Consider the following 13,854-nt stretch of genomic DNA (forward strand, 5'->3'; position numbering starts at 1 on the left):
AATAAATAAATAAATAAATAAATAAATAAATAAATAAATAAATAAATCTATGTTAAAAGAGAAAAATCTGAAGGACTGTTTGTTGTGCTGTTTCTTTAAAGGTGGGGACTCAGTTTCCTTTTATCTTCCTGGCTCTCCCAAAGCCTAACTGCTGATTTTTAAAGTCCAGGTGTTAAACCCCACTGATGGTAAGAACTGGTGAAATTTGGCCCTTCTGATTTTCAAAGCCAAATGGGGATTCGTCTTACCCCTGCAGGTTCCCGGTGCCTGTTCTGATGGTCTGTTTTTTCCTCCACTTTCTGTGCCTATAGTTTTCCTCCCTCCTGCAGATCCATTTAGCTCCTGACCTCATCTCTGCCCTTCCTACATTCTTTATGTGGCCTCTTCTCTACGTTTAGCTGTGGAGAGTCTGTTCTGCCAGTCTTTGGGTTGTTTTCTGGTTTATTTACACTTATATGGGTGTTATCTAGTTGTATCTGTGGGAAGAGGTAAAGCTTAGGGTCTTCCTACTCCATCATCTTCCCCAGAAGGCTTAAGTCAGTGGTTTTTAGTATATTCCAAGTTGTATAACATTACTGTGACTAATTCTGGAACATAGTCTTCACCCCAGAGAGAAACTCCATACCTGTAGTAGTCTACTCAGACTGCCATAACAAAATACCCTAGACTGGGTGGTGTAAACAGCAGAAATTTATTTTCTTACAGTTCTGGAGACTGGAAGTTGAGGATTGAGGTGTTGGTAGGAGTGGTTTCTGATGAAGCCTCTCTTTCTGTCTTGCAGATGGCCACCTTCTTGTTGTACCCTCACATAGCCTTTCCTTTGTTCCCGCATGAAGAGAGAGAGGTCTCTGGGGTCTCTTTCTCTTTTTATAAAGACACTACTCTTTTTGTCTTAGGGTCTCAGTTTTATGGTCTCATTTAACCTTAGTTATCTACTTAAAGGTTCTATCTCTAAATGTCACATTGGAGATTAGGACTGCAACATATAAATTTTCAGGGGACAAAATTCAGTTCATAAAAGTACCCTTAGTGGTCACTCCCTATTCTTTCAGCTCTTGACAACTACTAATTTGCTTTAGGTTTCTTTAAGTTTCCCTATTCTGTATAATTCATGAAATGGAATTATATAATATGTGGTCCTTGTGTCTGGCTTCTTCCACATAGCATAATGTTTTCAAGGTTTATGTTGTAGTATATATCAATACTTTGTTCTTTGATATGGCTAATAATATTATACTGTGAATACAGCTCATTTTGTTTATCCATTTATCAGTTGATGAGCATGTGTTCTTTCCACTTTTTAAAAAATAACAGCTTTATTGAAATATAATCACATATTATGCAGTTCACCCAAAGTAGAGCCAGTATGGTTCACCAGTGGATTCACCCAGCATTCAATTCAGTAGGTTTTAGTATATTCACAGATTTGTGCAATATCAACAGTTTTAGAACATTTTCATCATCCCAAAAAGAAATCCCATATCCATTACTTTTCACTTTTTTCCCCAAGTCTTCCAGCCGTCGGCAACCACTGATCTGTCTTCTGCTATATAGATTTGTTTATTTTGATCATTTCCCAGTAATGGAGTAATACAATATGTGTTTCTTTTTGTGGCTTCTTTCACTTAGTATAATGTTTTCAAGGTGTATCTATGTTGTGGCATGTATCAGAACTTGATTTCTTTTTATGGCTGAGTGATATTTCATTGGATGGATACACAATATTTTGTTTATCCATTCATCAGTTGATGACCATTTGGGTTGTCTCCACTGTTTTAGCAGTACAAGCATATGTTTTCATTTCTCTTGGGTATATACCTATGATTAGAATTGTGGTTGATTTGGTGGGGCGCCTGGGTGGCTCAGTCATTAAGCGTCTGCCTTCGACTCAGGTCATGATCCTAGGGTCCTGGGATCGAGCCCCGCATTGGGCTCCCTGCTCGGCGGGAAGCCTGTTTCTCCTTCTCCCACTCCCCCTGCTTGTGTTCACTCTCTCACTGTGTCTCTCTCTGTCAAATAAATAAATAAAATATTAAAAAAAAAAAAAAAGAATTGTGGTTGATTTGGTAACTCCATGTTTAAATTTTGGAGGAATTGCCTGTTTCCCAAAGCAGCTGCACAATTTTACATTTCCACTAGCAAGTACAGGGCTTCTAACTTGTCTACATTCTTGCCAACACTTTTTATTATCTATTTTTTGTTGAGAGTGGATGTGAGGCATCTCATTGTGTTTTGTTTTGTTTTTTAAAGATTTTATTTATTTATTTGACAGAGAGAGACACAGCAAGAGCAGGAACACAAGCAGGGGGAGTGGGAGAGGGAGAAGCAGGCTTCCCGCCGAGCAGGGAGCCCAGTGTGGGGCTTGATCCCAGGACCCTGGGATCATGACCTGAGCCAGATGCTTAACGAGTGAGCCACCCAGGTGCCCCATGTGTGTGTGTGTTCTTTTTTAAGATTTTATTTATTTGACAGAGAGACAGCGAGAAAGGGAACACAAGCAGTGGGAGTGGGAGAGGGAGAAGCAGGCTCCCCGCTGAGCAGGGAGCCCAGTGCAGGGCTCGATCCCAGAACCCTGGGATCATGACCTGAGCCAAAGGCAGACGTTTAACCTACTGAGCCACCAAGGTGCCCCTCATTTTGGTTTTATACTTACGATCTTACTGACTAATAAAGTTTTAAATTTATTATTTCTCCCTTAAAGAAATAAAATATAGAATGGATTTTCACATCATTTTGCATTCTTTAGTTTTAGTTTGGTCAGCTTTTGTTGAAAATTCTGGACCTAGAATTATATATATATGATTTCTCTATCATAAGAAAAATCCACGTTTAAAGTAAGGAAGAACTTAGTCACATTGTGATTTCAGAAAGGGTCAGAAATGATAGTTTTATTTTTGTTATCAATTACAGAAACTGATACATTTATGAAAATAAGTTTTCTTATATTTTGTTTTCCAAGAATAACCTTCCCTTTATCCTGCATGAGAAAATTGTTTCTAATATTAAGAAGACTGTGAGTCAGCAATAAAGTGGTCTAGACATTCAAGGAAACCCTACCCAGGCATGGTTAGCTGTTACAAAACTAAGAATTTCTTGGGAGCCTAGAAATGCTAAGAAATCTTTCCATAGGGGTAAGCACTCTATAGCGAATTTTTACATTGGGGCTGTTTCCCAACCCTGTTTTAATGGACTCTATAAGAGAAAGAGCTTGCACTCAAACAGGTGGAACAGACTCTTGTATTAAGTGCCTAACAGCAGATTTTATACAAGTAGTATTCTAGGTGGTAGGTATATTTATCTGTTATGACTTTGGCTCTAGCAGGGAAAATCTTAGATATGAAACAGGAAAAAACCCCCAAAAGAGTAACTGCTCTTGAGTTCGTAACCATAAGCTTATGTACTATCTGTGTGGTTCAAAAAACTCCAAGGCAAAAAACTCCAAGGCAACAATGTAATTCCAGATTTGTAGTGATATAATTATCAGACAAAACTGACCATAAGTCATGATAGAGGGTCAATACATGTTGATAAAATGTTCAAAACTGTATTATGAAAATTGTATGAAAGCAAACGTGTTAAAATACACCCCACTAAAATCTCTTCTTAACAGTTTAATATCTGATGCATCCTCTAGCCAAGGACAGTATATTAAATGAATTTTTGGAACTTGGACGTGGAATGGGAGCTTGCTCCATCCATTCCCCGCACTGAATGGTATTGTATTGCTTCCACGAACAGTGCGCCCTCTCGGAGGAAAAAAAACAAACAAACACCCCACTAAAAGAAAAAAAAGCCTAAAAGAAATAAGCCAATATTTTGTTAGTTGTGTGTTTTCATAGGCCTCTGAATGATTAAAAATTGCTTTTTTTTTGGATGTTTCAGAATTCTCAGCACTTCAAATAAATGAGCACTTATAGTGGAAAAGAAAAAAACCTTTTTGCAGCTTAGTAGCCACTGAGTATCTAATGCTCAAATAGTATTATTTTTTCTTTTTTAATTTTTTAAAAAAGATTTTATTTATTTGAGAGGGAAAGAGAGAGGAGAGAGAGAGAGCACAAGTGCACAAGAGCAGGGGGAGGGAGAAGCAGACTCCCTGCTGAGCAGGGAGCCCGATGCGGGGCTCAATCCCGGGACCAGGGATCATGACCTGAGCCGAAGGCAGACACCCAACTGACTGAGCCACCCAGGTGCCCCTCAAATAGTATTTCTTGACAAACTCAAGCATGCATATGTTTGGTTGCACGGGAGTAATATGGTATGCTTTTTTTGAATTTTCTGTCTCAAATTATATGCTGAATATATGAGGAGTATACATTGAAAAAGAAAAGATAAAAAAGAAAAAAACAACCACCATGGCAGTCCTTTGTATAATGGAAGAGCCTTTGAAACATTAAAAAAAAAAAAAAAAATCAAATTATGTATCTCATTTAAAAAATTCTTGTCATGCGTTAGGAGGAGCCTTTCTTAATGTGAAACACACTGGTTTTTTCCTCAGGATTTCCTGCCTTTGTTCATCAATACTAACAATGTGGATCTTTAAATACTGTTTCCAAACTATCATAAAAGAAGTTATTATACATGAATTTTATGGTGCTAAATTACAAAATGGGATTTTAATTTTCTCAGTAAGGAATGAACATTTCTCTTATCTTTGGTCCATTTTTGCTTATTTTTATCTGAATTTAAAATTTAGACGAAAATGCAAAGGGCCAAATGGAGGCAGGGCAGTTTTGAAACACTTTATGAAATAAACTAGGTATCAAGACTTAATACAAAGCTACATAATTAAGACAGTGTTGCATGTACACGTAATTCAATAAACCATCCAATGGAATAGAGCTAGATATAGACCTATATGTTCATGGATTTTTGATTTACTATTAAAATGGTACGACAGTAGTCTCCCTCTTATCCATGGATCCAGTTACCAGTGGTCAGTTGCTGTCCAGAAGCAGATGATGATCCTTCTGATGTATTGTCAAAAGGTCAATAGTAGCCTAACCCTACGTGGAAGCCTGTGTCATTCCCTTCACTTTATCTCATACATAGGCATTTTATCCTCTCATATCATTGTAAAGAAAAGGAGGATGAGTATAGTACAATAAGACATTTTGAGAGAGAGAGAGAGACCACATTCACAAATCTTTTATTACAGTATGTTCTATTTTTTTTATTAGTTATTGTTGTTAATCTTTTACTGTGCCTAAAGTATAAATTAAGCCTTATCACTGGTTGTGTATGTATTGGAAAAAAACATAGTATATATAATTTTCAGTACTGTCCACAAGATTTCAGGTATCCATGGGGGTCTTGGAACATTTTTTGCAGATAAGGGGAGACAACTGTATAGACAGTGGGGAAAGGTAATCTTTTCGATAAATTGGCAGGACAGTTGGATATCTGTTTCTCTCTGTTTCTCTTTCTTTCTCTGTCATACAGAGGGGGCAGATATTTTCAATACATTCATTTGACAAAGTGTCCATATACAGAATTCATAAAGAAGTATAAATTAATGAGGAAAATGGCAAATATGAAATAGAAAAATGGTCCAAAGGAGGATACCTATGTGGTCATAAATATATGAAAAGATGCATATTAAAAGTCCAGTGTGATACCACATACCCCCTGGAGTCATAGAGTCCGAGAGAGTGACAGTAACAGGTGTTACAGAGGTTGCAGAGTAGGCTTTGTAGAGTTTGAGCTGTGTAGACAGTATTACCAAAATCCTTATTTTGGTTTCTGGGTTGAGTCCTGCTAAAAGAGGCATCAGCAGAAGTCAGAGGGTAGAAGAGTGTGAAATCAGGGGTATTTATTTCCTTTACTCATTCCCTGTTAGGTCATGTTGATTGGTTGCCTCCTTCTCCCAAGGCCACTGTTTCTGTGAAAGGCCCTTATATATCTTTTCTTTCTAAATTTTGGTTTACAACTTCCAAGGTCTCCTTTAGGTCAAGGTTTGGTAGTGACTCCCTGCTATTGTTCCCAGAGAATTGTACTCTCTGTAGTTATTCTTCCTAAATCTTGTCCAGTCTTTGTGAATCACCCACCCTTCATTGAACTCTTAACCCAATGCGAGTATGTTATCTCCTGCAAGGACTTTGATAATACTATTAGGATAAAAAAAATGAGCAGTGTAGAGCAGGGTTTTTTTTAACCTTGGCACTATTGACTTTTTTGTCTGGATAATTCTTTTTTGTCAGGGGCTCTCTTATACAATGCAGAATGTTTAGCCACAGCCCTAGCCTCTACTCACGAAATACCAGTAATACTCCTGCAGTAATGATAATTTAAAATGTCTCCAGACAGGGGCGCCTGGGTGGCTCAGTCGTTAAGCATCTGCCTTCGGCTCAGGTCATGATCCCAGGGTCCTGGGATCGAGCCCCGCATCGGGCTCCCTGCTCCGTGGGAAGCCTGCTTCTCCCTCTCCCACTCCCCCTGCTTGTGTTCCCTCTCTCACTGTTTCTTTCTCTGCCAAATAAATAAATAAATAAATAAATAAAATCTTTAAAAAATAAAAAAATAATAAAAGGTCTCCAGACATTGCCAAATGTCCCCTTGCGGGAAAATTGTCCTTTGTTGAGAACCACTGCTCTAGAGTTTTAGTTAACCTAATGTTACATATCATGTTTGATGTATGTAAATCATTGTTCTGGGAAATGAAATTAGACATCTCAATTTAAGCATGCAGTTCTAAAATACACTTTGGCATATTCATATAATGAAAATTACTATGCCAGCATTAAAAATCATGGTTAGATTAATATTTATGACAGGGAAATATATCCATAAAATAATAAGTTGAAAAAGCAGACTACTAAGTGTACAATGTTTTTAAAAAAATCCATTCACCAAGTGCATTTATACATAGACAAAAGTCTAGATGGATAGGCCCTGAAACTTTTAATTTTGGTTCTCTCCATGTGGTGGAATTTTGTATGCTCCCATTTTCCTGTGAATTTTTTTACGTGTTTTCTTAGTTTTTTTTACATTGAAAATACAGGATTATGTAGAGGAGGTAATGGTTGATTTAGACTGAAAGATATACATGGAAAAGTGTTTCAGAAAGAAGGGGTAGCATAGATGTAGAAAGGTTAAACTCCTTTTTTTTTTCTTCTTAAAGGTTTGAAATTGAAATTGAACCCATTTTTGCAAGTTTGGCTTTATATGATGTCAAGGAAAAGAAAAAGGTAAGAGTATATTGTTTGAACATCTTTTGTCATAATCCTTGGTTTCAGAAACGTGTTTTAATTTTTTTTTTTAAGATTTTATTTATTTGACAGAGAGAGACACAGCGAGAGAGGGAATATAAGCAGGGGGAGTGGGAGAGGGAGAAGCAGACTCCCTGCTGAGCAGGGAGCCTGATGCGGGGCTCAATCCCAGGACCCTGGGATCATGACCTGAGCTGAAGGCAGACGCTTAACGACTGAGCCACCCAGGGATCCGTTTAATTTGTTTTACAAGAAAATAAGTGATGGTATTTTTTAGAATTGTTAAACATGTATCTTTTATTTTTTTATTTTATTTTTATTTTTAAAAGATTTTATTTATTTATTTGAGAGAGAGAGCACAAGCAGGGGAGCAGGGAAAGGGAGAAGCAGGGAGCCCAATGCAGGGCTTGATCCCAGGACCCTGGGATCATGACCTGAGCTAAAGGCAGAGGCTTAACCAACTAAGCCACCAGGCATCCCAAACATTTATCTTTTAAAAAGAAGATAGAAATATAATTAATTGAGACTTGTTAAATATTATCTTACTATAAAGTAGTTTAGCTGATACCTAGTTTTTATTTAATGAAAAGGGTTCCAGAAGCAAGTAGCAGAAGCAAGCAGCTTTTAGTTTAAGAAAAAGTTAATATAAGAAAAGCATTTTAGGCAAATGATGTATAAAGGATTAAAATCAATAGGAATTTTTGTTGATGCAATTTTAAAATTCACACTAGCTGAAAGATCATGTATATGTGCTTGAAATATTTTGTCTTAAATACTGCTTTAGTTTTACCGTATCTTTATTACTCTTAGAAGTTTTTCAGAGGGCTGTTTCATCCAGCATTTCTTTTTTTTTTTAAGATTTGATTTATTTATTTGAGAGAGAGAGAGTGGGAAGTGAGTGAGCAGGGGGGAGGGGCAGAAGGAGAGGGAGAAGCAAGCTCCCAGCTGAACAGGGAGGCCTTCCCTGGCTCGATCCCAGGACCCTGGGATCATGACCCAAGCCACAGGCAGATGCTTAATGACTGAGCCACCCAGGCGCCCCTCATACAACATTTCTTTTTTTTTTTTTAAAGATTTTTTATTTATTTGACAGGACACAGCGAGAGAGGGAACACAAGCAGGGGGAGTGGGAGAGGGAGAAGCAGGCCTCCCGCTGAGCAGGGAGCCTGATGTGGGGCTCGATCCCAGGACTCTGAGATCATGACCTGAGCTGAAGGCAGACACTTAATGACTGAGCCGCCCAGGCGCCACTCAACATTTCTTAATTTACATTCTAAGCCTAATTAATGTGTAGTAGAAACTAAGTACTTTCAGTGACTTTTGCTGTCAATATATGATAGATTTCTGCAGTGGAACTCTGCTCCAGCAGCTTGTATTTGCTAAATCAGACTGCTAAAATATATAATTTTTTAAAGACTCAATATGAGGTAATTCATTATAATAATTTTTTTGTGTACTTTATTACAGGTTACATTTCTAATCAAAGAAGTTAGGGATATAGTTCTTTAGAATATGTTTCTTGTGTATTTCCCAAATGGTTTGTATATTTCTTTTTAGTGTGATTTAGATATGTAAAGGTTGGTCATTGAAATGTATCATAAACTGTATGTTAGTATAGTGTTCTAATATCTATAATATTTTAAGACTGAGTATGCTTGATTTTTGTAAAATTTACAGATTTTAAATTTAATATATGAATGTTTTTTTAGATTTCAGAAAACTTTTATTTTGACCTTAATTCTGAGCAGATGAAAGGATTATTACGTCCCCATGTACCACCCGCTGCCATTACCACCTTGGCAAGATCAGCTATTTTTTCTATCACTTATCCTTCTCAAGATGTTTTTCTTGTAATAAAGGTGAGAATAATGTTAAATATATTTATTTGTGTAGTGTCTGTATACTTGTCTCTATTAATATCACAAGCTTGTCAGGGGCAAAGATTTTATCTTTTTTATTTTTTCATCTTAATATTTCTTTTTTTTTTTTTTAAAGATTTTATTTATTTATTTGACACGGAGAGAGAGAGAGAGATAGCGAGAGAGGGAACACAAGCAAGGGGGAGTGGGAGAGGGAGAAGCAGGCCTCCCGCGGAGCAGGGAGCGGGATGCAGGGCTCGATCCCAGGACCCTGGGATCATGACCTGAGCCGAAGGCAGAGACTTAACGACTGAGCCACCCAGGCACCCCTCATCTTAATATTTCTTAACACAGTATTGGATGTATACTATAGGTGCTTCCCAAGTGTTTTTTTGAGTGGGAGCTCTGTTAGTAAGGATTCTCCGGAGAAACAGATCAGTAGGATGGAGACACACACACACAGACACACAGAGACACAGACACACACACACAGACAGAGATTGATTGCTTTTGAAGAATTGGCTCATATAATTGTGAGGGCTGGCAAATTTGAAATGTGTAGGGCAAGGTGGCAGGCTGGCGTTCAGGTAAGGGTTGATATTATAGTCTTGAGTCTGAATTCTGCAGGGCAGCAGACTGGAGACTCAGGCAGTGTTGAGAATTATTTTTTGGGAAACCTCAGTTTTTTTTTTTTAAGGCCTTCTCATAATTGGATGAGGCCCACCCACATTGTGGAGAAGCTTTACTCTGATTTAAATGCTAATCACCTCTAAAAAAAAAAATCTTCACAATAACATGTAGATTGATTTGATCAAATAACTGGGCATCATAGCCGAGCCAATTTGTCATATAAAACTAACTGTCATAGGAGCCTTACTATGATTTTATCACTCAGTTCCTATAGTATATAAATATCAATATCTAAATCATCGAGGTCATGGAGCATTATGATTTGAATGTCAGCCAGTTAAGAATAAGAATTAGAAACATAGGGGGGAAAAAAAAGAGAAGCAAACCATCAGGTTTTTTTTTAGTATTATGTTAGTCACCATACAGTACATCATTAGTTTTTGATGTAGTGTTCCATGATTCATTATTTGCATATAACACCCAGTGCTCATCACCACTCCTGCCCTCCTTAATGCCCATCACTGGGCTGCCACATCCTCCAACACCCCCCCCCGAAACCTTGGATTATTTCTCAGAGTCCATAGTCTCTCATGGTTCGTCTCTATCAAACAGACTTTTAACTATAATGAACAAACTGAGGGTTGCTAGAATGAGGGTAGGCAGGGGGAGGGGTTAAATGGGTGATGGGTATTAAGGAGGCAGCTGTGATGAGCAGTGGGTGTTGTATGTTGGTGATGAACCTCTAAATTCTACTCCTGAAAGTAGTATTACCCTATATATTAACTAACTGGAGGATAAATAAAAACTTGAAACAAAACAGACAAAAACAAAAAAGAATAATGATTACAAATTGTAAAATCTGAATCTTATTAAGCTCCTTAGCTTAGGATAACTTGAAGAATAACTTGCCATAACTTGACCTTGACTTGAGAGAAGCCTAAAATATATTCCTTAATCATTTTACCTTTATTTATATAAAATTATCCTAAAGGTAATGAATTTTACAATAAGGTTATAAAGTGGATTGTCATGAAATGAATCCTGTTTACCCACAGGAATAATGTCCTAATTTGTGGACACATTGCTATGAATTCAGGTTAAAATAGGTCTTAGCTACAATGAACAGTCAATCCTAGAAGCAACGATTTAGCAGCAGTGGTCTCTAGAAACTCAAAGAGTAAAGTTTTAGGTATTAATACAATTGATAAATATAGTATATACAAATTCCTTTACGTGAGAATATGGTACGTTTTCATAAAATAGAACATATTTCAGGAAATGAGATGGAAAGATACAGCTGCTGCTTGGAATATTGACTGCTTGAAAATGAGATTATTTAGTGACAAGATTTGGTTGTCATGGAGGGAACAGCTTAGATGGGATTAAGGATAAGAAATATCGTAAATGTTCAATATAAGTAAATAGGGATATAAATCATGGTACATTCATATGATGAGATACTACGACAAATAAAACCACAATTTGAAAGAATTTTTAGTGACACAGAAATGTGTGTGTGATACAATATTTAGTGACAAATAAGTCTGGTACAAAACTCTATTGTATGACCTCAATTGTGTAAAATACATATGTACACAAATACGTGTGTATACATAGCTAAAGACTTTCTTGTAATTTCAAAAAAATGAATAAGTTAAAATATTATTAAAATTTTGGGGCGCCTGGGTGGCTCAGTCGTTAAGCGTCTGCCTTCGGCTCAGGTCATGATCCCGGGGTCCTGGGATCGAGTCCCGCGTTGGCTCCCTGTTCCGCGGGAAGTCTGCCTCTCCCTCTCCCACTCCCCCTGCTTGTGTTCCCTCTCTCGCTCTGTCTCTCTCTGTCAAATAAATAAATAAAATCTTTAAAAAAAAAATTAAAAAAAATATTATTAAAATTTTAAAGGAAATTTTAATTTAGGAGGTTTTCTTAAATCTTAATCTTAAATCTAGCAGGATGTTTCTGTTTCTTGAGAGGAAAAATTCCATTGATCTGTGTCTTGGTGAGTTATTGCTATACAAGTACAAAAAGAGAAAATGCCAGTGGCATGCAACCACAAGCACTTACTTAGGTCATGCATCTGAGTTCTCTGGTGGTCAGTCGATATTGGTTGTACTCTCTCTTAGGTGGTTGTGTTCCTGCAACTGTCTCTTGGTTGGTTGCAGGTCAGTGGATTCAGCTGGAGCTGTACTTCTCTGTATGTCTCTTTTTTTGCAGTGTAGCCGGGCATAGTCTCGTGGTGATTGCAGAAGTGCCAAAGAGCAGACCCACCTGCACAGGCACCTTTCAAGCCTTTGGTCACATCATACCAGCTAATATTCTGTTGGCCAAGACAAGTCATGTGACAGAACACAAAAGTCAAGGAGTTGGGATATATACTTGGCCTCTTTATTCAGAGGAATTTCAATGTCAGGTGGCAATGAGTGGGGTAAAGGAAGGGTGAAGAATTGGTGCAGTCTATCACAGTGTGAGGTACTGGAATTCTGGCTCAGCCAGGATTATTACTTCCTTGCTCCTTTTTTGTCCTGTTTAATAGCATAGTTACTTTCTGGCAAATATGTGAAGGGGTAATACCATTATTTTTGGATTGTTTATGGAAGCCACCATTTTAGAGAATAAAAACAAAGCTCATTGAAAGAAACCCATAAGTAGATGAAAAAAAACTTGGGTTGTAGTAAGGTAATGATAACAAAATAAGCTTAAAATTATTTTAATTAAATTTTTTATTGAGGTATGACAAAAGTCATAAATATATGGTTTAATGAATTATCCCCAAATAAATACATTATGTTATGACTTACCCGGGTTAAGAAACAAAATGTTAACTAGAATTCCAGAAACTGTCCATGTACCATTCACTACTCATTTTTTCTCCCCTGAACATATTTGCTTGTTTTTGAACACTATGTTTTTTTTTTTAATAAATTTTTTTTTTTTTAAGATTTTATTTATTTATTTGAGAGAGAGAGAATGAGAGACAGCACGAGAGGGAGGAGGGTCAGAGGGAGAAGCAGACTCCCTGCCGAGCAGGGAGCCCGATGCGGGACTTGATCCTGGGACTCCAGGATCATGACCTGAGCCGAAGGCAGTTGCTTAACCAACTGAGCCACCCAGGTGCCCCTGAACACTATGTTATAGGATCCAACAGTGTGTATATTTTGTGACTTGCTACATGATTGTGCGATTAATCTATACTGCTTTATGCAGGGATTTTTATTTTTTATTTTTTTAAAGTTTTATTTATCTTAGAGAGAGGGAGAGAGCATGTAGGTGTGAGTTAGGGGAGGAACAGAGGGAGAGGGGGAGAGAGAATCCCAAGCAGATGCTTCACTGAGCATGGAGCCCTACATGGGGCTCGATCCAACAACTTCAAGATCATGACCCAGTGGAAACCAAGAATCTGATGCCTAACCAACTTAGCCACCCAGTTTTAAAATTCATTTACATTGCTTTTTAGTATTGTATGAATATATCATAATTCTCTTTACTGGTGATAGACATTTTCATTAATCTAATTTTGTGGTTTTTATCAGTAATTCTGTAAACATTTGCATTCCATGAGAATAGATACATGTATTCATTTCCGTTTATTCTTGGGAGTAGAATTGCCAAGTTATAGAATATTTGTCAGCTTTGGTAGATGCTATCGAATGGGTTTCCAGAGTATCTGATAGTTGTATTCCCAGCAGTAGTGAATAAGTTTCAGTTAGTTACACTTGGTATTTATCAGTTTTTTAAAAAATTGAGATATAAAATATATACAGTGAGATCTTTATGGGATACAAATCTGGAGTAAACAGTTGGGTCAATTCTTCCATATGTATTCATCTGTATAAATCACTCCTGAACTCAAGACGTACAGTATTTCTGTTACCTCATTACCCTAGAGGGTTTTTGTGTTTCTCTTTATAGTGACTACCCCTGCCCTTCCACCAGATAACTAGTATTCTAACTTCTGTCACCATTGCTGGCTTCTCTTCTTGAAGTTCATATGAAAAGGAATCCTACAATAGGCAGGCTTTTGTGTCTGGCTTCTTTTACTCAATATAATGTCTGGGAGAGTCCTCTATATTGTTACGTGCAGTATTAATTTGTCCTTTTATGTATGTTGTCATGTCATACTCCTTTGCAGGATTAAAACAGTTTATTCATCCTGCTTTGAC

The 13,854-nt window shown here is 37.3% G+C and overlaps 1 protein-coding gene and 1 pseudogene across 9 annotated transcripts in view; both read left to right on the top strand.

Moving 5' to 3' along the window:
* The window catches only part of DOCK7 (dedicator of cytokinesis 7), a 219,485-nt gene that overhangs the window by 45,376 nt on the left and 160,255 nt on the right, over nt 1-13,854 (top strand). For all 9 annotated transcript variants that reach the window (XM_035018396.1, XM_035018397.1, XM_035018399.1 and 6 more), the window contains exons 8-9: nt 7,118-7,184; nt 8,915-9,064. In XM_035018396.1, the coding sequence (XP_034874287.1) occupies nt 7,118-7,184; nt 8,915-9,064 (217 nt within the window). The remainder of the gene's footprint in view (nt 1-7,117; nt 7,185-8,914; nt 9,065-13,854) is intronic.
* Nucleotides 3,581-3,748, top strand: LOC118020506 (annotated as a pseudogene).

Source organism: Mirounga leonina, unplaced genomic scaffold (assembly GCF_011800145.1).
Source record: "Mirounga leonina isolate KUSES-001 unplaced genomic scaffold, KU_Mleo_1.0 Mir_173, whole genome shotgun sequence".
NCBI lineage: Eukaryota > Metazoa > Chordata > Mammalia > Carnivora > Phocidae > Mirounga > Mirounga leonina.